This window comes from Podarcis filfolensis (genome assembly GCF_964270895.1).
Source record: "Podarcis filfolensis genome assembly, chromosome: 13".
Classification (NCBI taxonomy): domain Eukaryota; kingdom Metazoa; phylum Chordata; class Lepidosauria; order Squamata; family Lacertidae; genus Podarcis; species Podarcis filfolensis.
Genome location: NC_139615.1, coordinates 22,097,484 through 22,120,962, shown reverse-complemented (window position 1 = coordinate 22,120,962; position 23,479 = coordinate 22,097,484). Strand labels below are relative to the sequence as shown.

At 41.1% G+C, this 23,479-nt stretch overlaps 2 protein-coding genes across 2 annotated transcripts in view; one reads left to right on the top strand and one right to left on the bottom strand.

Annotated features, from left to right (window-relative positions):
• LOC310746597 (erythroblast NAD(P)(+)--arginine ADP-ribosyltransferase-like) overlaps window positions 1-23,479 on the top strand; it is a 420,131-nt gene that overhangs the window by 197,991 nt on the left and 198,661 nt on the right. The window lies entirely within an intron of this gene.
• Window positions 13,573-21,654, bottom strand: LOC310747384 (vomeronasal type-2 receptor 26-like; the record flags this gene model as incomplete). Its single annotated transcript, XM_083581747.1, has 6 exons — window positions 13,573-14,474; window positions 15,715-15,841; window positions 16,117-16,344; window positions 16,655-17,434; window positions 20,212-20,503; window positions 21,509-21,654. 6 exons carry the CDS (start codon window positions 21,652-21,654, stop codon window positions 13,573-13,575), a joined length of 2,475 nt encoding a protein of 824 aa, XP_083437873.1.

Sequence of the window (23,479 nt, the reverse complement as noted above, 5' to 3'; positions counted from 1 at the left end):
AAAATATGGTCTGAAGCTCAACATCAAAAAAACGAAGAGAGATTTTACTTTCTTGGGCTCCATGATCACTGCAGATGGTGACAGCAGTCACGAAATTAAAAGACACCTGCTCCTTGGGAGAAAGGTGATGGCAAACCTAGACAGCATCTTAAAAAGCAGAGACATCACCTTGCCAACAAAGGTCCATATAGTTAAAGCCATGGTTTTCCCAGTAGTGATGTATGGAAGTGAGAGCTGGACCATAAAGAAGGCTGATCGCCGAAGAATTGATGCTTTTGAATTATGGTGCTGGAGGAGACTCTTGAGAGTCCCATGGATCAAACGCATCTATTCTTAAGGGAATCAGCCCTGAGAGGTCACTGGAAGGACAGATCATGAAGCTGAGGCTCCAATACTTTGGCCACCTCATGAGAAGAGAAGACTCCCTGGAAAAGACCCTGATGTTGGGAAAGATGGAGGGCACAAGGAGAAGGGGACGACAGAGGACGAGATGGTTGGACAGTGTTCTTGAAGCTACAAACATGAGTCTGACCAAACTGCGGGAGGCAGTGGAAGACAGGAGTGCCTGGCGTGCTCTGGTCCATGGGGTCACGAAGAGTCGGACACGACTAAACAACAACAACAACAAGTATCACTATTGCTTCTTTAGAAAGATGGGAAAGAACTATAGGATGTTTGCTTCATGATTTGTCTGCTTGCTTTTTTAAAAAAGGTTGGCAAGGATATTACCAAGCATAATTCAGAATACGATGATAAGGTGGAATGATAAACAGAGCTAATGGAGATTTTCTGTCATGGGCCAGGAGTCGGCTTTACCTGCTGAGCAGCAACCTGAAGGAGCAGACAGCAAAGTGACTCCACCTGCTGCTGATCAGCCTTCTTGCCCCTGATGAGAACCAGATGGCTCCAGCTTTCTTAAGCAGGGTTTCCAGCCTCAGTTGCTGGAAACAACATTTATTGTTCTTGACCAGATCTTGCCGCTTCTTGCTTATTGTGACTTTGAACCCTCAGCTTTCTTGACCCCTGAATCGTCTGACTACATGAACTGAGATATTCCTGTCCTTAGGACTGGACCTTGTATAGTGATACCTCGGGCTAAGTACTTAATTCGTTCTGGAGGTCCATTCTTAACCTGAAACTGTTCTTAACCTGAAACACCACTTTAGCTAATGGGGCCTCCTGCTGCTGCCGCGCCACCGGAGCACGATTTCTGTTCTCATCCTGAAGCAAAGTTCTTAACCCGAGGTAATATTTCTGGGTTAGCGGAGTCTGTAACCTGAAGTGTATGTAACCTGAAGCGTATGTAACCAGAGGTACCACTGTATATGGACTCTGCCCCCAGGCAAGTACCCCCCGTGACTTGGCTGGTTGGCTGGCTTCTCCCTCCACTGACTCTGCCGTGGCTGGCACCACATGTCTATGGCATTTCCCCTCTGATATATTCAAATAATTGCCACTATGTCTCACCTGATTAAAGTGTTGATGCCATACAATTTGGTCATCATCAATGGTTAACTCTTTGCCTGGAGGAGCATGAGGTTCCAGTCTTCCAACTTTTGCTCTAACCACTGAGCCATTGTGGAACATTATCCAATTTGTAACATCTAAAACAGTATCTAGTTCCCCATTTTCATCAAAGCACACAGTTTCTCCAACACTGTTATTGAATATGGTGTGCCTTAAAAATTGATGGATCTAGAAACAAAGAGAATTTGAAGAAAAGGCCAACTAGGTCTTAAATTTATTTCAATGAGCTTCACAAACGATGCCCATACACATTTTTTCCTTTGAAAGTATAGGTGGAGGCATCATCAATCTAGATGTCATTTCTTTCCATTATTGTATATGTGGGTTTCACTGTTTTGTAATGAGTTTCATACTGCTTAACCACAATGTATGTATAAATGCCAATAACAACAACAAAAAGCAAAACAAAACAATTTTGGTGTAATAGTCTTATTTCATCAGCATTCATTTTATCTCTGAATGAAAACCTAGCCTCATGTGGGTGGTGCTAGTGGGGATTACCTGCCATAGTTGCACATCCCGAAATACCATTCTCCTAGTGTCTACTTTTCTTCTGTGTTTGGAGATAGATTCAAACATGGCATTCAAAGCATGTGCCACAACATAGACAGCATTGTAGACACTATAGCTGTGGCCTGTCATGTTCATTTCAAACAAAATTCCAGTAATGTTGTCCAGTTTCTCTTCTCCAGTACAGATCTCCTCCTCTTCTGGCCCCTTATACATTCTTAATGTACAGCTGAATGCCTGCTCCCAGAAGTCCTGGATAAAACCATCTCCTTTTGCCCAGGAAGGTCCTATCTTCTGAATGAAATTTTGGAAACCTGGTGGCTGATTGGAGTGAGCAGTGAAGGATATGGAACCATGGAAAGTTTGCATGTCCCATGTCTTTTGAACTGACAGTGATGTGAAATCCCAGTGGGATGTAATAATCCATACTTTCCCCAGAGGAGGCGATTCCATAATTGGTCGTAGAAACAGCAATATTCTCAAAACTTGAAAGGATGGATTTTCTCCATATACAAATAATACATTGGTGTTTTCCTCAGTAATAATTCCATAAGTTTCCCAGCGCTGTACAAGCAACTGCATCAACTCATCCACATAATTCCATTTAGGCAATCTTATGATGAAGGCATAGCAGATGCCATTCTCAGAAAGCATGGGCACTATTGTCTGTAAGAATCGTTCCCCTTTGTCATTGTCCACAGCCAAGAGCCCAACCCATGTCCATCCAAAATGCTGAAATAACTGGACAGCTCCCATGTACTGGTGGGCTTCATTTGGGACCATATGGGACAAAAAAGGAGAAATTATTCTCTCATCCCATGATGGCAAAAGTGTTCCATAAGTGAGCTGAAATAAAAAATTAAAGGGATTGTTTTCAGATGAGGAAAATAGCTATATTGTCGAATCATAGCACTGGTCACCTGGGCTTATTGTAATGAAATACAATTTAGATCCTTAGGCATATTAGTGTGCCTGGCCTACAACTGCAGCCAGGTTCCCCATAGCCATGTGGGGTTTTTTTTTACAGCTGGACCACCAACCAAAGCTGTTGAATGGCACCCTTCAGTACCTTGGCCACTGAGCCTTTAGTAACAACAATGGATCAAGGACAACCACCAAACTATGGACCCATTTTTTCAGAGGGAGTGTGGTCTCCCCCTAGAATGGGCTGCATATCAGTCAGCCATACATCATAACCACCCAGGAGCAGAAACACTTTATTGTAAGCTGAAATAAAAATTAAAATGATTTTTCCGCTAAAGATAATGTTGTACCTTTTTAAACAAAAAAAACTATTTTTATTAAAGCTTGGGGGGTAAACAATATATAGAAATCAACATCAAACATTTTTAAAACATAAAAACTGAAAGAAAGAAGAAAAAAAGACTTCCAATACTCTGTCTGCCAGATTTAAAAGCTAATGCAAAACCTTTACTCCTTAATAACTTCCAACACTTCAACTTTCCATAAACCAACCTTTATTTAGATCCACTTTTTCAGAATGGGTATGATCTCATCTAGACCAGACAGTACACTACACAGCCAGACAGAATTACCACCGAGTAGCATCATCTCAGTCTTGTCTGGATTAAGCTTCAGTTTACTGGCCCTCATCTAGTCCATTACTGCAACAACCCAGTACATATACCACCTTTACATATAGAGTTCAACTGTATTTCTGTCTTCTGATGAGATTAATAACATATGTTTTATAACATCTGAAATCTGAATCTTCAAGTGTACTGGACCAAACACCAAGCCTGCTACATACTATTCAACACCACCCTCCATTTGAAGGGAAATAATTGATGAGCACTCCTTGAGTACTGTTTTGTAATGAACTGTAAATCCATCAATGGTATCATTATCAAGTCTGCATCTAACCAACTGGTTACCAAAATCAGGAGAAACTTTGCAAAGTGCTTTGCTGCATTCCACATGGTTTGTCACAATTGTGAAATCCCTGTACCCCCAGAAATACAGCTTACCTGTGGAGTCTTTTTGCTTGCTGAAATGACAGCAATATTAGTAGAGATCTCAGAGAAACATGCTCCAATGACAGCTATCAGATTGTTCTGGTTGTGACACCTGAAGTTGGGGACAAACCTTTGTTGTGTGGAAAGGAGGCTCAGAGTGGCCTTGTAAGTCATCCTTGCATTGAAGTAACTATTAAGGATGCGGAAGCCAAGAGAGATATTTGACAAGATTGTGGGATTCTCATTGATCTCTTTGACAGCAAATGCTAAAGCCAGAATATGTTGGTAGTTCTTAGGCACTGATCTGTAATAAGCAATGACAACAAGGATCTGCAATTTCCACCATCATCTGAATTCTTGCAAGGTTTAGGCAAATAATAGAACCATAGAAGAGAATAGATTTTTTTAAAAAAAAAATTACATCTGAAGTAGATATTTCTCCCATGAAAAGCCACATTCTCTAAATCTGTTGGGATCATTCTTGAGGTTGATAAATTGTCCCCACATACTTATCCCCCACATTTCATTACATGCCCTCACTGGCAACCGCAACAATCCAAAGTGTCTCTCTGTGTGTGCTTATATTCATGCTGATTTTATACAAGATTAATCATAGTAGGCCATTTGAAATTAATGGACATGACTAACTGGGGCTTAATGAGATCAGGGAATCTAACTTAGTGTATGTGTATTAGGGGATATGTGTTGCATTTGAATGAAACCTGCATATGAGGCCAAATCATTAATAGAGATTCAAGAGATATCCAAGATAAATCAGTCTCCCTCCACATTGTTCCAAACCAAACCTAGGTCCTGCAAAGTATCCTGATAAATTTGGAGACAGAGGGTGATTACCACTGCCTCTGACTGAATTGCAACATTCTTTCTGAATTTCCACACATATTGAGAACATGGGGGTCAGGACAGGGCAGAAGAACAGATGAAGGATAAAAAAAGAAATATAAAATACCATGAAGTTAGTTCAATCAACTGATAATGAATTATTTGTATGGTGCCTGCAGGCCACCTCACAAATTTCTTCACAAATTTCTTTCTAAAACAACGTATATTTGATAAGATGTTATATTTGATAAGATGTTGGGATTCTCATTTATCTCTTTGACAGCAAATGCTAAGGCCAGAATGTGCCTTAGGCACTGAACTGTAAGCAGAGTTACAGTCTGTTTAATAAAACAAACACAGCAGCAATAACAAAAATGTTTTAGTACACTTCATTGATATTCATTGGAATACTTTCAAAATCAAGGTGTAGCTTTAAAACCCTAAAAGATAATAGGCTGAAGAAAAATTAGCACCTGAATAGATAGCCCTTTCATGAAAAATGGGGGGGGGGGTGTCAGATTAATTCTGGAGCTTAAAAAACTGTTTTCTGGACTTAATTTTGTAATTTTCCCTATATACCAATGAAGAGCAACACAAGTCAGACCAAACTGCAAATATTTGTTACCTTGCAGTCAACATTAGTCACGCTCAGTGCAGACCCACTGAATTTAACTAGCATGACTAATAAATCATGAGTGCTATAAAACATTTTGTATTTTATTAGACTCTGAATGATATATGTGGGACTTTTTCCTAATCTTTTCAGTAGGGATGGTTGAATAAGCTTCTTATTTTTCCAATCTTAATTTCCATTCTCTATTTTTCCATAGTTTGCAATTTTAATCTACAAAACGTCTCATGAAAATTGATCCTCATTTTAGTGCAAATTTATCATATGATAAGTATGCAATTTTGCTACATGTTTGCAAATCAATGTTCCCTAATATAATACATTTTTATGTTATTTTCTCTAATATATGCATTTTTATGCGCTCTTTACCCTTTTATATGAACTTTTGTACATATTATTTCACTGGAGAACTGCACTGCAAAATTCAGGTAAATAGGAATTTTGAGGGCTATCTATGTTTCAGTTCACATATTGTTTTTAATTTGGAAAGTGCAAACTAGTTAGGTTCCTCTTTAAATGTGAACTGAATTAAATTTCTCTCCCATTCTTGCCCTTCAATGACAGAGACTCTCCTCCCTGGAAGAGAGGGGAGTGGTTGTGGGCGGGAGACCGAGCTCCGCCCCTGGTAGGGGGCCTTAGCCCCCTCCCCTCCTTACCGGGCTGGTGCCCACGCCCACCGGAGGCAGCCAACCAGGTCCTCCGGGGGGCGTGTGTAGCAGCTTAATGCTGTGGCACCAGCTCCGCCTCCTCCTCATTCGTCGTCGTCCCTCAGCGAGTCACCCACCCTCCACTCCCATTTAGCTCAGGGTCTAGGTTTTTGGCCTTGCTATGGACCTTAGGTTGGTCGCCCCGGTTGTCTGGGGGGCCTGGTAGGAATTTTTCCATTTGGCATTAGGCTTTTTGGTTTTTTCGCCTACCTCGTAGCAATCGTCACAACTTTTGTGGTATTGGTGGGTAGGTTAGGCATTGGATTCATGTGTTGTGCTGTGTCAAGGGCTAGGTGTGGCCATCGCCTATGCTATCTACCGTGGGTTATTCCGTTAAAGGAATCTGGCGGTCGTGTATTCCGTCCGATGCCTGCTTGGCGGGAGGCCATGGCACGACCCTCGGTGACATCAGGGGGTGAGCCTATAGTTGGATTAGCATCAACAGGCTCCACCTACTGTTGAATAAACCCACCTCCTATAGTCATCCAATGCCTAAGCCAATACCTTTTCACTGCTGTAATCAATAAAGTTGTGGCCTTTCCTTGCCCATTAACCTTATATCACGTGTCCTTGTGTATTTATTTCACTTAGCGGGGGTCGGGCCCTCGATCCACAACCATAAGGATATGAAATGACATATGATACTGAAGTGGGAAGTGCAAAGTAGAGACTTAGGATTCTCCCACAAACGTAGCACAATGCATGGTGCCTGAAGGCCAATTCCAAAATTCTTTTTAAAACCACCTATCTCTATAAGAACCTTTTACTGAGGGTGAAAGAGGAGAGCACAAAATATGGTCTGAAGCTCAACATCAAAAAAACGAAGATCATGGCCACTGGGCCCATCACCTCCTGGCAAATAGAAGGGGAAGAAATGGAGGCAGTGAGAGATTTTACTTTCTTGGGCTCCATGATCACTGCAGATGGTGACAGTAGTCACGAAATTAAAAGACGCCTGCTCCTTGGGAGAAAGGCGATGGCAAACCTAGACAGGATCATTAAAAGCAGAGAAATCACCTTACCAAGAAAGGTCCGTGTAGTTAAAGCTATGGTTTTCCCAGTAGTGATATATGGAAGTGAGAGCTGGACCATAAAGAAGGCTGATCGCCGAAGAATTGATGCTTTTGAATTATGGTGCTGGAGGAGACTCTTGAGAGTCCCATGGACTGCAAGAAGATCAAACACATCCATTCTTAAGGAAATCAGCCCTGAGTGGTCACTGGAAGGACAGATCATGAAGCTGAGGCTCCAATACTTTGGCCACCTCATGAGAAGAGAAGACTCCCTGGAAAAGACCCTGATGCTGGGAAAGATGGAGGGCACAAGGAGAAGGGGACGACAGAGGACGAGATGGTTGGACAGTGTTCTTGAAGCTACAAACATGAGTCTGACCAAACTGCGGGAGGTAGTGGAAGATAGGAGTGCCTGGCATGCTCTGGTCCATGGGGTCACGAAGAGTCGGACACAACTAAACGACTAAACAACAACAATCTCTATAATATTTAACTTCTGCACTTTTGAGTTTAAAAGCAAGAAAACCAGTGCTATTTTTTCTAGAAAAAGAGGTGTCAGAACTCCTCTTATAATGGCAATGGCACCCACCAGAGAGATGCTGGAACTGAGTTCCAGTGAGCTCTGGCTGAAAAAGAGCCCTGGTGAAAACCAGTTGGGAACAATAGTGTTTGCAAATGCCCACAGCATACACACCCTCTAACTTTCACAATATGTGGAAGCTGGATTAGATTGAGCATCCCTCTTCAGTGAGCTTTAAGTTTCAACAATAAATCAGAACTTGACTATACAAACTGCAGGCATAGGGGTGAGTGGGAAGAAGGAAAAACGGTGGAGTTTCTAAAGCATACTGAAAGCTTGATTAAAAATGCCAAAATTCTGAAAGTGCATGAGAAGGGACAGACATGGAGTCAAAAGATGAGAGCAAAGTGAGGGAAGAACAGAAGTGGCAAAAACTAACACACACACAATCCACCATGTGGTTAATCAGCAGACACACGATGGAAATCCATTCATTTAGTGGAGCTTGTGGAGAAACCCTTCTAGTGGTTTCATAGAATCATAGAACTGTAGAAGTGGAAGGGACCCCAAGGGTCATCTAGTCCAACTCCCTGCAATGCAGGAATCCCAGCTAAAGCATCAATGACAGTTGACCACCCAACCTCTGCTTAGAAACCTCCAAAGAAGGAGAGTCCACAACCTCCTGACTAAAGGCAAAAAATGATTAAGGAAGGAACAGGAAAGTGGCTCAACTGCCACTTTTATCACACTAGAGATTAAATCAATTCTTAAGGGAACACAGTGTAGCATTACAGCATATTCTGTTATTATGAGCTGAATGTATTACACAATGAGAGAAAGAAATAATGGCTTACATTGCTTCATCAATCAAGATCTGCTTTGGCTCTTCCTTAAAAGAGAGATTATTGTAGTTGAAGAAGACCTGGGAAACAATGCCCCCAATGATGAGGTCACCTGGTTGGTAAAAGTTATGAGGAATGGGGAGAGGATCATCAAAAATGCTGCAGTTAATAGAATGTGTTTTACATACAATATGAGACAGCAGGACCAGCTGCAGCAGCAGCACCACCAACATGATCTTATTGAAAAATATCAGCCATCCAGGATAGATTCCCATGTTTGAACCACAGCATTCTGTGCGGCTATTATCTGTTTTAGTACAGCGTCTGGTGACAGAATGTGATGTTACACATCTTAGGGAATATGTGCCCCATATTTCTGAACAGCGTAGTCTATTTATTTACTTTTTTTCTTCTAAGGATGAGACAATTAAAATTTGTTGATCTACACATATCAGTAATACTTCCTTGGTGTGCAAAGAAAGCAAAAATATAACTCTGAAAATTATCTATGATTTTGTGCAAATGAATTTATTTATTCATTTAACAAAATTTACATACTCCTTGATTATATGAAAGCCTCTAAGTTGACAAGAAACATGTAAAACTATGATTATTATTTTTTAAAAAAAGAATGTGTGGTTTGTTACAGTGAGGCAGAGTTATGGTGCAGAAGTGGATAGCTATGTGTGTGTGTGTGTGTGTGTGTGTGTGTGTGTGTGTGCTAATTCATATCTAGACAAAGAGGTCTGCCCAGTAAGTATCTGGGAAGAGCAAATTAAATGGGTATGCACATAAGATGAAGAAAAAGGGTAGTCACATTATAATTTTTGTGGGAAATTAATTGCAAAATCAACTGGTGGATGACATATTCTAAGATGGAAAGGAGAAATGATCATACAAGAAAAATGGCAGACCTCTGCCTATGCCTAGATCCAATTCTGAGCAACACCAGGATTTTATGTCCTTTATCGAATGCTCATTTTGCTGCCATCTGCATATCCATTGTGTAAGGGGATAGAAGCCAGCAGTTTTGACAATTATGTGTGCAATTACGATTTCCCAAGTGTGTTGATGTCCTTTGGAGTTGAATCATGAATGCCAAATCAACTAAGAGTGACAATATTTTCTTTAAGGGGTAATAAGTGATGCTTAGCCAGAAAGTTGTAGGCTGTTTTTGTCCTTGACCAGATTTAAGTTACACATGGATCACTCACATTTAGATTAATTGGAAGGCATGATCTTGAATGCTGGGAAATTTGAGACTCAGTTTTATAATGATGATGGGTATATATCCTTTAACAGCTAACTTCTAACTGTTACTTGTCCCATTTATTATTGTCATTATTATTTGTAATTAAAAGTATGCATTCATGCAATATAGTCTAAATATGCAGCAGTCCTGTATGAGGATTGAATCTGTTACCTTGGTGTTATCAGCACCACACTCTAACAAAGCCTCTCCTCCCTCCAAGAGGGGAGGTGTTGTGGGCGGGACGCGATTTCTGCATCATGCAGGGGCCGTTACGCCCCCCTGCCCCACTCACCTGGCTGGCACACCACGCCCACAGGTAAGCGCCCAACTGGGCAGCTTGGAGGGGGTGTGGTTTGCAGTTTAACTTACTGCTGTGCCAACCATTCCGCCTCATTTCCCGCCTTCCCGTCGCGAGTCACCCACCCTCCACTCCCTTAGAGTTTAGGGTTTAGTTTTTTCTCTTGGCCTTTCTATGGACCTTAGGTTGGTCGCCCAGGTTGTCCTGGGAGCCTGGTAGGAATTTTTCCATCTGGCATTAGGCCTTGCGGTTTTTTTGCCTACCTCGTAGCAATCGTCACAACTTTCTTGGTATTGGCGGGTAGGTTAGGCATTGGAATGTGTTCGTGGTGTGTGGAAGGGCTAGGTGTGGCCATCGCCTACCCCTTCAATTTTGGGTATTCCGTTAAAGGAATCGGGCGGTCATGGATCCTGTCCGATGCCTGTGTGGCGGGGGGCCATGGCATGACCCTCGGTGACATCAGGGGAGAGCTTATAGTTGTATTAGCATCAACAGGCTCCACCCTCTGGTGAATAAACCCCCTTCAGGCTCACCCCCTCTCCGAGGGGGTGGAGTCAATCTTTCGTGGTCCAATGCCTAAGCCAATACCTTTTCACTTGCTGTAATCAATAAAGTTGTGGCCTTTTCTTGCCCATTAACCTTATATTCTGTGTCCGTGTGTCTTCATTCCACAAAGCGGGGATCGGGTCCTGGAACCACAAACATATGCTATATGGCAGTTTAACATTTTTATCTTTATTTTTAAAAAGATAATTGTTTTATGCTCACAATGTATATTAGGAATTATAATTTTTGCTGGTCACCCCCATAATTGTTCATTTTTCCACAAACCTCACATTGCTAACTGTGTACAATGAGAGGAAGGAGGCTAACAAGCACGCCTCAGCCACATCTACATTAAGGAAAGCATGACAAAAACTGACAAAAACACTATGACTCACCTATGAGTGGGGATGGACAGATTCATTGAAGTCTGGTCCATTCCTGTATTACAGTGGGAATGGAATAAGTCCATCTCACCTCTTTCTGTGTGTATTTAAAAGGGGAAATCCTTAATATTCAATGCAGAAGTACAATTTTTAAAACTTCATTTTTTAAAAGCAACTAGCAGGCAGTCCAAGCATTCAGCAGTGCCCCATGCCTTTCCCCCCTTTTCATAACAAACAAACAAAAAGCCCAGAAAGGTCATCTAGCTGCCCACAGGTTGGAGTGGCTATCGCTTAGGAGTTCTTGCCTTTGCAGAGTTTGAATTGTAATAGAGCAAGTCTTGCAGGGAGACTCTGTTCAGCAGTGTTGCTCTCTGTGAGAATTGTCTGGCAACAAACCATGGCTTTCTTCAATATTTTCAAAAAGCACTGAAAGCTGTTTCTGAACTTGACCATTTGTGAAGCTGAGCTCAGGTATAGCCAGGTCCATGCAGGATGTAGTGTGCAGCTAGGTACACTTGCCCCAGGCCTTGAGGGCTAATCCAGCAGTTGAGTCCCTCTAAGGGCCTGCCGGATTTACGCTATCATGCCAAGGACAAGATTCCTACCCTGGGCCTGTACAGGCCTGAGTATAACCACCATGTTTCAATTGTTTGTGTTAAATTATACAGTTCCTACAAAAAGGAAACAGCTGTAAAACAGTTTAAACTAGTTTCAAGGAAAGGTAATTCTTTTCTGTGCCCACATCTGTCTTAGGAATTATAGGCTATTTAAAGTTCTAATTCTTTATATCATCCCACTACTTATACATTGTTCCACAAACCTCACACTGCTAGCTCCGTGCAGGAACTGGGTTCATTGAGTGCTCCATTTGGAAATGAAAGAGGCCCAAATTGTGATGCAGTCTGTATCGCCAAAGGAAAACTCTTACATTGGATATGGTAGCAAGTGGCAGCAACATATCCTTCAAAGGTAGAATAGGCTTACATTGATTCTTCTATAGTATTTCTCTCCAAACATTTTGTAAAATTGAAGGAAATATAATTTTTAATGAAGCTGGCAGGGACTCTTAAGATTCCTGGTGGTATGGATCATGGATCCATGAAGAAATAAAGAAAATATCAAGAGTATCATATAGTAAAGGCCAGAGGCATTCATTTTAGGAATATTAAACGACAATATCCCAAAAGATAAAACTATTTTTTTCTTATACGTGACGTTTGCAGCAAGAATTCTGGTGGCTAAGTATTGGAAAGGGAATCAGTTACCCCCTAGGGGAGAATGGTTATGTAAGCTTTCAGAATACTTAGAGTTAGCCGAACTGACAGATATAATAAGACAAAAACCAAAAGTGTAGTTGTCAGGGAACTGCCATCAGTACTGGAGGGAGAGCGCGGAGCCCAGAGGGATTCCAGACGGCGTCCAGGGATTGGGAGAAGCAGCCCATCTTCTGGGGAGGAGAATCAGTGTAGCACCAGTGGAGAAGGGGGGCTGGTGGGGGAAGTGGCGAGGCGATCCCATGACTCCTTGCCTGGGACCAGCGGAGAGACTAGAGGTCCTCCGTTGCCCACGCCCTCCCTGCGCAGGAGGCTTCCGCGCAGAGAGGGTAGGCGGAGACTAGGCGTCAAAGAACTTCTTTGCTGGAAAAAGTTTAAGAAACGCCCACTCACGGATTCTGCCAGCGATTGAGTCAGCCACGGGCAAGTGGCTGTCCAGACAGAGGAGGTTCACTTTGGCAGCCCAGCCAGGTGTTTGCACCCAGCCAGGAAGATAGGCACCTGCTTACGCACGAGCAACCCCCTTAGGAACCATTACAGTAGTGAAAAAGGAATGGGAGTGCCTAAACAAATGCCTTAAAAGACAAGATTTGAGGACAGAAATCTGACTGAGTCTGGAATAACCTTGTGAAGTGAAAGGATAAGAAAGAGGGATATATATTTAGATGCTAGGATCGAGATGATAAGGAAAACAGGAAGATACAATGAGAGGTAAAGGAGGTGCTGTGGGATTGGTGGAAGTCAACGTTTGTTTTCCTTTTTAGTGTTTATACTATTAATTTGTAAGATTTGGATTTGTTTTTCATATGTTTGTTTTTGTGTAATTTTTTTGGGTTGCTGTTGTTGTGTGGAAAATACTAATAAAATTTACTCCTTTTCTTTTTTCTAAAAATTCCTGGTGGTAAAGAACACAAATCCGATCATGTTAGTAGTGTCTACATTTTTATGAGTAGCCACATAGGAAGGAGGGCAGGTGAAGTGGAATTCTCTCATTAGGGATATACTAATAGGTGCAACCTTATTCTGGACCCAGAAGGGCATTTGGAGAAGCAGACAATATGTGGGTGTTTAAGAAGATAGAAACAAGATAGACAACCCTCTTAAGATAGTATATGCCTGGTTCAAGTCCACTCATGGGAATGTGAAGAGAGTTATTTTCCTAAGAAACTATGCTCAAATTCTCCTGAAATCCCTTCAACACCATAATTTCTATTAATAAAGCAACAGATTAATGAGATGGATATATTATTTCATTTCCTTTTTCTGACGAGTTGCTCTCTGCTGTTAAGCTCGGGCCTGAGTACAATGACATAGCATTTAGGGGAAAAGATACAACCCAATAATCCAGCATTGGATGACAAGATGGAGAAGATTTCCACAGCCACCATGTACTTTCCTTTGCTGCTCAGGTAGGTTGGAATAAAGGATAACCATACACTGCAAAACACCAACATGCTGAAAGTGATAAATTTGGTTTCATTGAAACTGTCTGGCAACTTCCTGGCAAGAAAAGCCACAATGAAGCTGACAATGGCTAGGAAACCCATATAGCCCAGGACACAGTAAAACATGGAAACAGAACCCTCATTACATTCTAGTATGATTTCACCCTTCACTGAATGCATGTCTCTACCTGGGAATGGAGGAGCAGAACTTAACCAAAGAGTACAAATGGCAGCCTGAATAAAAGAGCAGGAGAGAACAATAGAATTAGCCAGTCTCTTCCCCATCCATTTCCTCATCCTGGATCCTGGTTTTGTTCCCATAAATGCCACAACCACAGTGATGGTCTTTGCCAACACAGAAGAAAGGGCCACAGAGAAGACAATGCCAAAAGTGGTTTGACGTAGAAGGCAGGTTGCCTTTCCAGGATGTCCAATGAAGAGCAAGGAGCAGAGGAAGCAAAGGAGGAGGGAGACGAGGAGGATGTAGGTGAGGGTCTGGTTGTTGGCTTTGACAATGGGAGTGTCCTTGTGTATTATAAAAATTCCAAGTACTACAATTGTGACAAAAGAGAAAATAATAGCCAGGCTAGTTAAGGTGATCCCCAAGTCTTCTTTATAAGAGAGGTATGTTACCAATTTTGCAATGCATTTAGTTTGGTCTTTGTTGGGATACTGATCTTCGGGACAACTCACACAAGCATCCATGTCTGAAAAAAGGAAGAACAGTTCAAGTATTTCTAAGGGTAGCCCAACATCTATACCTTTACACACACACACACACACACACACATTAAATGTTTGCAGGTGTTGACAAATGTTGTACACATGTGTGTTGGGAACCTTCATGTGTGCACCTGCCACCAGCATTCCCATTTACTGGCCTCCTAGACAGGAGGGGGATCTTTTGTGAGAGATGTCATGGAACAGTGTCTGATAAATGGTTGTATAACTTGAGAACGTAGCTCCTGACTAGGCTAAATCAAAACATTCATTTGTTGTAAGAAAACCGAGAAATTATAGACATAAATCACAACACAGTTATTGGGTATGTGGCAGCATTATACCTTAGCATATTCTTACTTCTGAACTAAGGCGATACAATCCCCATTAACGAGGGGAGATTGAAAAGGAGTGAAATAACTCTTTTCTCCAAAGTAAATACTTATCCTGGGCTCAGGATTGGGCATGCAGTGGTTTGAATATTATGGGAAAGCTCTGACTAAAACAGGGATGCACAAAGAAAACCAATCTACCTTCCAGGCTAGTGGTCTGAAATCCAGCCCTAAATCCTTTGGAACCTAGATATACATTGGGGCTGCTACCACCATTTTTTATCTTAAAACATGCAATTACCTCCACAGAAAATGGACATATGAGAAAAAAGGGGTAATATTGACCCACAGCCTTGTCCCTGAAATGTGTTTAAACAATTCTGAAGCTCTTCTACTAAGTTGATTTGTTTCGTGCTGCATCTTGGGCACATAAAATCATGTTGACTAATTGCTGCTCTTCTCCTATTGCTGAGTCTATGTTGCATTAAGAGAAGGGTGTGCAGAACAGGTTAGAAAGGGGAAGAGGGAATACTCCTTCACAGTTTGCCAAGACTTCTACCACAAATGAACCAGGTGCTAATCTGTCATGGACATGACCTCACACTAACTTCTGTTTAAAGGATTTATTTATAAAAAATACTAAGAATGGACCCTTTTGTTTCCTTGAACTTCTTTCATATATTATCCGATCAATTTCACTATCAATCTGTTACACACACACACACACACACACACACACACACACACACACATTAAAATGATTTTTGAAGTTCTTAATGTGAACCAAAGTCATATATATTCAATGGATGCACATTCAATAATAATAGTAATCATCACCAGCACCATTACCACCTTTATGGAAATTTCTTGATATCTCTGTACATATGTCTCCTACCCTTCTGGTGAGAGATCATCCCTTCTGGACATGGAGCACAATCATAGCAGCAAAATTTCTCCCCCTCTTTCTTTTTTCTGCTGTAGCCTGGGTAACAGTTCTCATTGCAAACAGAAAGTGGCAGCACCTGTTCATATGCATGAAATACTATTAGTGGTGATGTGTTTGGAGAACATCCTGAGGATGTGGACAACATGTTTGGATCAGTCAGGAAACCACTTACACTGTAACCCGTTGTTCCTCATGGCTTATAAATACTATCAGAGAAGGGACAGCCTTCTGAGAGGCGATTGTTCTGTGTTAAGAAGCCCTCCCTGAATTAGTTTTTGTTTGTTTTTTAGTTTTGCACTGTGGCATGAGTCAGTTGGCTCTTGTAACTAAGCACTTATAGATGTTTCTTACCTGGTTAAAGCCTTGATTCCACACAATTTGATCATCATTAATAGCTAACTGTTTGCCTTGAGGTGCCTGAGGTTCCAGCCTTCCAACTTTCACTCTAACCACAGAACCATTGGGGAACATCAGCCAGTTTGTAATATCAAAACTTGTAACTAATTCGCCATTTTCATCAAAAGACACAGTATCTCCTTCACTGTTGTTGAATGCAATCCTCCTTAGAATGTGATGGACCTAAAATGAAAAGAATGTGGACAAAGAGACAGCAAATTCTTGAAATCATTTCCAAAGACTTGTCAAACACATTTTTGAATAGTTTATTTGATGACATATTTCTGTCTATCACCACCACCACCTTTCGCCTTTTTCCCTGACAGAGCTCCATAAACATGAGTAGCAATGAATTAAAACAATGAATAATTCACTGTTTCAAATGGGGTTGGAAGGAATTATCAAAATAGATTGACAAAAAGAAAAATGAAAAGAACTTACCTTTACTTCTGCATCATAATCTTAACTGTATTGTTCTTTAAGCTGCAATTACCTGCCATGGTTGCACATCCTGAAGTTTCAGACACCCTCTGAAGCTTCGATGTTGGGAACTGATTTTATTTAAAGCATGTGCCACAGCATAGACAGCATTGTAGACATTGTAGCTGTGACCAGTCATCTTCCCTTCAAACAAAATTCCAGAAAGGGTCTCCAGTTTCTCTTCTCCAGTGCACACTTTCTTTCTCTCTTCTAGTCCATTGTACACTTTTAATGAACAGCTGAATGCCTGTTCCCAGAAGTCCTGGACAAAACCATCTCCTTTAACCCAGGAAGGTCTAATCGTCTGAATAAACTTTTGGAATCCTTGGGGCTGTTTTGAGTGAACTGTGAATGATATGGCACCATGGAAGGTTTGTATATCCCATATCTTCTGAACAGACAGTGATGCAAAATCCCAGTGGGATGTAATAATCCATACTTTACACAGAGGTGGAAGTGACAAGAAAGGTGCTAAAAACAGTAATACTCTCAAAATCTGAAAAGATGGTGGTTCTCCATATACAAATAATGCATTCACTTTTTTGTCACTGATGATTACATAATTTCCCCAGCGCTTTATCATCAAGTCAATCAACTCATCAAAATATGCCCGTTTTGGTATTCTATCTATGAAGGCGGAACAGATGCCATTCTGAGAAAGCATTGGCACCATAGTCTGTAAAAACTGGTCCCCTTTGTCATCAGCCACAGCCAAGAGCCCAACCCATGTCCATCTGAAATGCTGAAATAACAGAACAACTCCCATGTGCTGATGAGCTTCATTTGGAACCATCTGGTATAAAAATGGGAATTGCATTCTGATACTTTTTACAGGCAAAAATGATCCGTAAGTAAGCTGAAATAAAATATATCATCCATCTTTATTACGGTCCAGAGACCCAACAAATCATTACAAAGCAATACATAATTCAGACAGCCTACCACCAGGTTAAACAAGCATTTTGTTCTGACTCAAAGATAGGGATGATTGGTTCTTGCAACTACCGATAAAAACTTCGCCACTGCTAATGTTCTAGTGTTTGTCCAGTCTTCCAATAGGAACCTGACATAGTGAACCATTGATTTTCCCAGGAAAGGTACCAGCAAGGGTAATATCAGTTCAGCCCTGGCTTGCTTGTATTTTGCACAGTGCAGCAAAATATGTTTTATAGAATTGATGTCTTGAGCACACAAGCAAAGTCTGTCCTGGTAGGGAACTCCTCTCAACCTGCCATCCAACACTGCAGAAGGAAAGATGTTTAGTATGGCTCTGCTGAATAACCTTCGCTAATTTGGTACTGCCAGTTTTTAATGTAAGGTGCTAACTTTAAGACATGCCCATATTGTATTCCTACTGCCAACGGACTACAGACTCTGTGTGATCAGGATTTCAAGTCACTGTGTGTATTATCCCATAATCTTTGTTTTAACGTCTTTAGGGCACCTTCATAACTCAGGTAATAGAGTTGGGGGGGTGACAGACCAATAGAGGTGGCTTTTTTAGCCATGGTTTTCTGCCAATTGCTGACAAACTCCTCATTGGTCAGTTACAGATAGGTAGCCGTGTTGGTCTGCCATAGTCAAAACAAAAAATTTTTTTTCCTTCCAGTAGCACCTTAAAGACCAACTAAGTTAGTTCTTGGTATGAGCTTTCGTGTGCATGCACACTTCTTCAGATACCTGATAGGTAGCCGTGTTGGTCTGCCATAGTCAAAACAAAAAAATTTTTTTCCCTTCCAGTAGCACCTTAAAGACCAACTAAGTTAGTTCTTGGTATGAGCTTTCGTGTGCATGCACACTTCTTCAGATACACAGTGTATCTGAAGAAGTGTGCATGCACACGAAAGCTCATACCAAGAACTAACTTAGTTGGTCTTTAAGGTGCTACTGGAAGGAAAATTTTTTTTTTGTTTTTCCTCATTGGTCAGGTGTTGATACAGACCCTTCCCTAGATCAAACACTACAATCCTGAGCCAATGTTTTAGGGCAGCCCACCATGCTTTAGTTGAAATTGGGCATTCACCAGCTTCTAACAGAAGTATGGAGTTGGGGACACAGTTGGGTACCTGCAGCAAAGATCGTAGAAATTTTGCCTGAAAGCCATCTAGCTTAGGCAGGTTCCTATTATGCCAGACATTTGCAGCGTACAGGAGTTGGGAAATGGATTTTGCATTGAAAACCCTTAAGGCTGCTGGGACATTCTTGCCGCCCTTTGTGAAAAAGAATCTGAGTACAGTGGTACTTCGGATACAGACAATTCCGCTAACCCAGAAATAGTACCTCGGGTTAAGAACTTTGCTTCAGGATGAGAACAGAAATCATGCAGCAGTGGCGCAGCGGCAGCAGGAGGCCCCATTAGCTAAAGTGGTGTTTCAGGTTAAGAACAGTTTCAGGTTAAGAACGGACCTCCAGAATACTGTTCGATAACTGTCCCTGCCGACCGCATAGGACCTGCAGTTTGGTTCCATTGTACAGGGCTTTTATAAGAAAGAGGAGTCGTTTGTCCTGCAATATCAGATTTAATGTGGACCATAGCTGGGATCTGGGGATGGAATTGAACGCTGATTTCAGATCCATGAAGCTATGAAGAGTTTACCCTGTAGAGGCCTGGTATACTTCTCGGCTAGGGAGGACAACATTAGACAGTGGTCTGATGTTGAATGGTTCTCACGAAAGGCTGCCTGGTCTTCAGATAGTATATAGTGTTCATTTAGAAAAGTTGTCAGTTTGCTACTGAGGAAACGAGCATACAGCTTTCCAACTATTGAAAGCAGGCTAATTGGCCTATAATTGGAGGGTATGTTTGGGTGACCTCTCTTAAAGATTGGGACTACTATAGCATGATTCCAGCTATATGGTACTTTGCCCGAGTTACGTACTAGGATACATTTCAAAAGAATGGTAACTCATAGAATCAAAGTTTTTCATGTGGCTCTGCTTATAGTCTAATATCCTGTGTGATGCAGGCAATTTAGAATTAAAGCATCCACAGCAGGTGGCTGTCCTACCTTTACCTGAAGACAAGTATTTTAATAATTGTCTCATTTTGGGTATTATATTCTGTGAGTTTTGCAATATGATAACAATACTAACTTAAGACTGCTTTAGTTTTATCACACCTCCAAAATGTAGAACCTAGCTGGTATGAGATTTTCATGTAACAGTTATATTGAAATAAACTATAGATAAATTTGAGTTCATATGGTGTCAAATAACAGACACATTGTTTCATAGCCCCCTCCTCAGTTTGTTGCATCGAGGAATTTGTTCACATGCAAACAACGCCATATTTTCTTGTCTAACCAACATTAGCTGGAAGGAAACCTCTGTTCCATCCATCACCCCTCTCCAAGCATGGCAAATTGGGGATTTAAATTGCTCTGGCCACTATCACTCCCTGTTTTCTGTTATCTGCCTATTAGTGCTTCCCTGTTTCATCTATGTTGTTGGTAAGAATGTGCTAAATAATTGCTAAATAAAATATCACAAGAAGTTTTCTCATCTGTTTTACAGAAATCAAGGCAATGCACACAGTTGTGGAATCTCCATACTCTCATGCATGCAACTTACCTGTGGAATTTTGTGGATTGCAGAAATAATGGCTACGTTGGCAGAGATCTCAGAGATACATCCTCCAATGAGAGCTATCAGCTTGCTCTGGTGGTGACACTTGAAGTTGGGGACAAACCTCTGTTGTGTGGAAAGTAGGTTCAGTGTGGCCTTATAAGTCATTCCTGCAGTATAGTAGCTATTGAGGATGTGAAACCCCAGGGAAACATTTGATAAAATGTTGAGATTCTCATTTATCTCTTTTACAGCAAATGCGAAAGCCATGATATGCTGGTAGTTCTTAGGCACTGAACTGCAATTAGAGTTACAGGCTCTTTAATCAAATAACAACAACAACAACAATAATTTGTTGAATTTATAATATTCATTTATCGACATCATTTCAAAAGTTAAATGTAGTATAAAACTGCCGAGGAGGAACCAAAATTAATCAGAATAGACCCATTGAATGAATGGGCACAACTCACATAGGACTTTTTTTATTTTAATGAGTCTACTTTGGGTAGAACTCAGTAAATACTAACTACTCAGGAGAAGTGGTAGTCTACAGTATAATGAAATGAAGGAGTGCAAAAATTTGGGAACAATCTCAGTGTTGATCAAACCGCTCCCTCCACTTATTTTTAGGAGCAGAATAGGAGTATTTTTTGCCTTCTCCCTACACATTTATTTCATTTAGTACATTTATTATTGAAAATCTGTTTAGCAGAAGGTTAAATCAAACATTAAATATACATAATAATAAGTAAATCAAGCAACTTATTTGGATCATTTATGATATCAGGGATCAAATATATTTTAATTCAGTTGCAGTGCATATACCCAAAGGAAGTGAAATGAGAAAAGATATTGCAAGTGGAAAGTACAAAGGAGAGCCTACAAGCTTCCATGAATTCACCTATATTTTAAATATAATCTATACAGACCCAGCATAGGGCCAATTCCAAAATAATATTTTATAAACCATGTACCTGTACAATAATTTGTGTGCACACTTTCAAATTCAAATAGTATGTGCAAGACCAGATTATATTTCCAAACACAAATAACACAAACATATTCTCAATAGAGATCTAGATCATTCACTAATTCTGAGCTTATCCTTGTATAAAATGGGAATAGCCTTGGCAAGATACACTCACACTAAAAGCTGGACGATTTTACTTTAGCACAATTTTTCTTAATGTTGCATTCTGAGTCACTATGGGCTCAGGAAGAGCCTATATTACAGGCAGAGAGATAAAGAAAGGGGCAGAGGAGAGAGAGAGAGAGAGAGAGAGAGAAGATGATGCTTTACATGGGTTCATTAATCAAGATTTTTGCAGGCTGTTCCATGAAAGAAAGGTTATTATAGAGGAATAAGACCTGAGATACAATCCCTCCAACGATGAGGTCTCCTGGTTGATAAAATCCATGAGGAATCAGGAGACGATCATCAAACATGGTGCAATTAATCAAATTTGTCATGCATACACTATGGCACAGGAGTACAAGTAGCAACATCACCATCACCCAGATCCTGCTGAAAATGTTTTCCATCCCAGCATAGATCTCTGTGTTTCCAACTACTGGATTTCTATCAACACGATTTATTGTGCAGCGCAACGTGTTGTTATTGTAAATTTTGTTACAGCCTCCCTTGAATAGTAGATGATTCTGTTGGTACGCACAGTTTTATAGCTGCAATTCTTAGATTAGCTCTGCACGAGTAACCTGGTAGCAAAGTTAATAATTGCTCCCTTTTCACATGCCTAATTAATGAGGTCCAGTTTTTCACAGGAAGAAATGGAAAAGTGGAAAATCATGTGCTGAAGAAAAAGGGATGAGAAGCAGAGATACTCTAGAATACATTTTTTGAATTTTATTCTAAAAAGTTATAGTTGAATCAGCTGCTGGGGTTATAGGTTGACATATGAAGTGGAAACAGTCACACAGAAGATTAGCAAAGCTCTTCCTGCGCTAGGATTCAGTTGTGAACCATATGAAGATTATATAGCCTTTTAAGATGCTGATTGTTGATCTTGTTATTGGCCTCTCAAAATCTATTCTGTCAGAGGATGCAAAACAGTAATTTGAACAATGATGGGATGATGATCACTTCCCCAGAGTGCTATTGGCATTTGAAGTTGTGATTCAAAGACCTGCCACCTGCTTGGGGATAAGAAAGACACATGGTCACAGTATATTAGGTTAATGGGCTAACTTTATTGATTACAGCATGTGAGAGGTATTGGATAAAACAACAGAGTGTGACTCCACCCTCTCGGGGGGGGGGGTGAGTCTAACAAGGGCTAACCACCAGTGGGAGCAGCTTGTTGATGCAAATACAACTGAAAGCTCCTCCTGATGTCACCGGGGGTTGTGCCATGGCCCTAGCCACCAGCAAGGGCGTCGGACAGGATCCACGACCACCGGATTCCTTTACCAGAATAACCATAAAGTGGAGGGGGAGGCAATGGCCACACCCAGCCCTCCAACACACAAACATATTCCAGTGCCTAACCACCAATACCTAAAAGTTGTGACAATTTGCTACAAGGTAGGCAAAAAACCAAGTGGCCAGTGCCAATTTGCCAGTCGGATAAAAATTCCTATCAGGCCCCTTGGGCAACCAAGGTGACCAACCACAGGTCCGTAGCAATGTCAAGAACCAAGCAATGAACTAAAGGGAGGGTGGGTGGGTGATCCGACAAAAACCAGCAGCAGAATGAAAAGGAAGTGCTGCTAAACCCCACCCCCAAGCCTCCATCTGATTGCTTGGCTACCTGGGGGCATGGCGCAGCAGGCAAGCCAGCTGGGGAGGGGCTGGAACGCCCTCTGCCAACGCGGGAAATGGCTCCTGTTCACAACTCCTCCCCTCTGTAAGGAGGAGAGGCTTTACATCATATACCACAAAACTGCAAGGAAGTGCCTCCTCCCAATTCTACAACTATTTTTCTTTATCCTTTAGGGAGATTTAGAAATACATGGCACATGGCCTTATTGGAGCAGGATGCTTCTGCTTAGAATTGAGTTCACACAACAGCCATTCAGATTTGGTATAAGTGTGTTTCAATAGTGAGTTATAGCCTGGCAACTCTGAGAGTGAGTGTTTTCATGTAAAAAAGTATATTATATATTGTTTTGTTTTGTTTATTAAATGTGTATATCACCCTTCATATGTAGATCTAAAGATGGTTCGCAACATAAAATTTAAGATCAAAAACACGAAATACATAATAAAAACAAGTAAAAGAACAAAACAAATCAATAACCTCCTTCAGTTCCT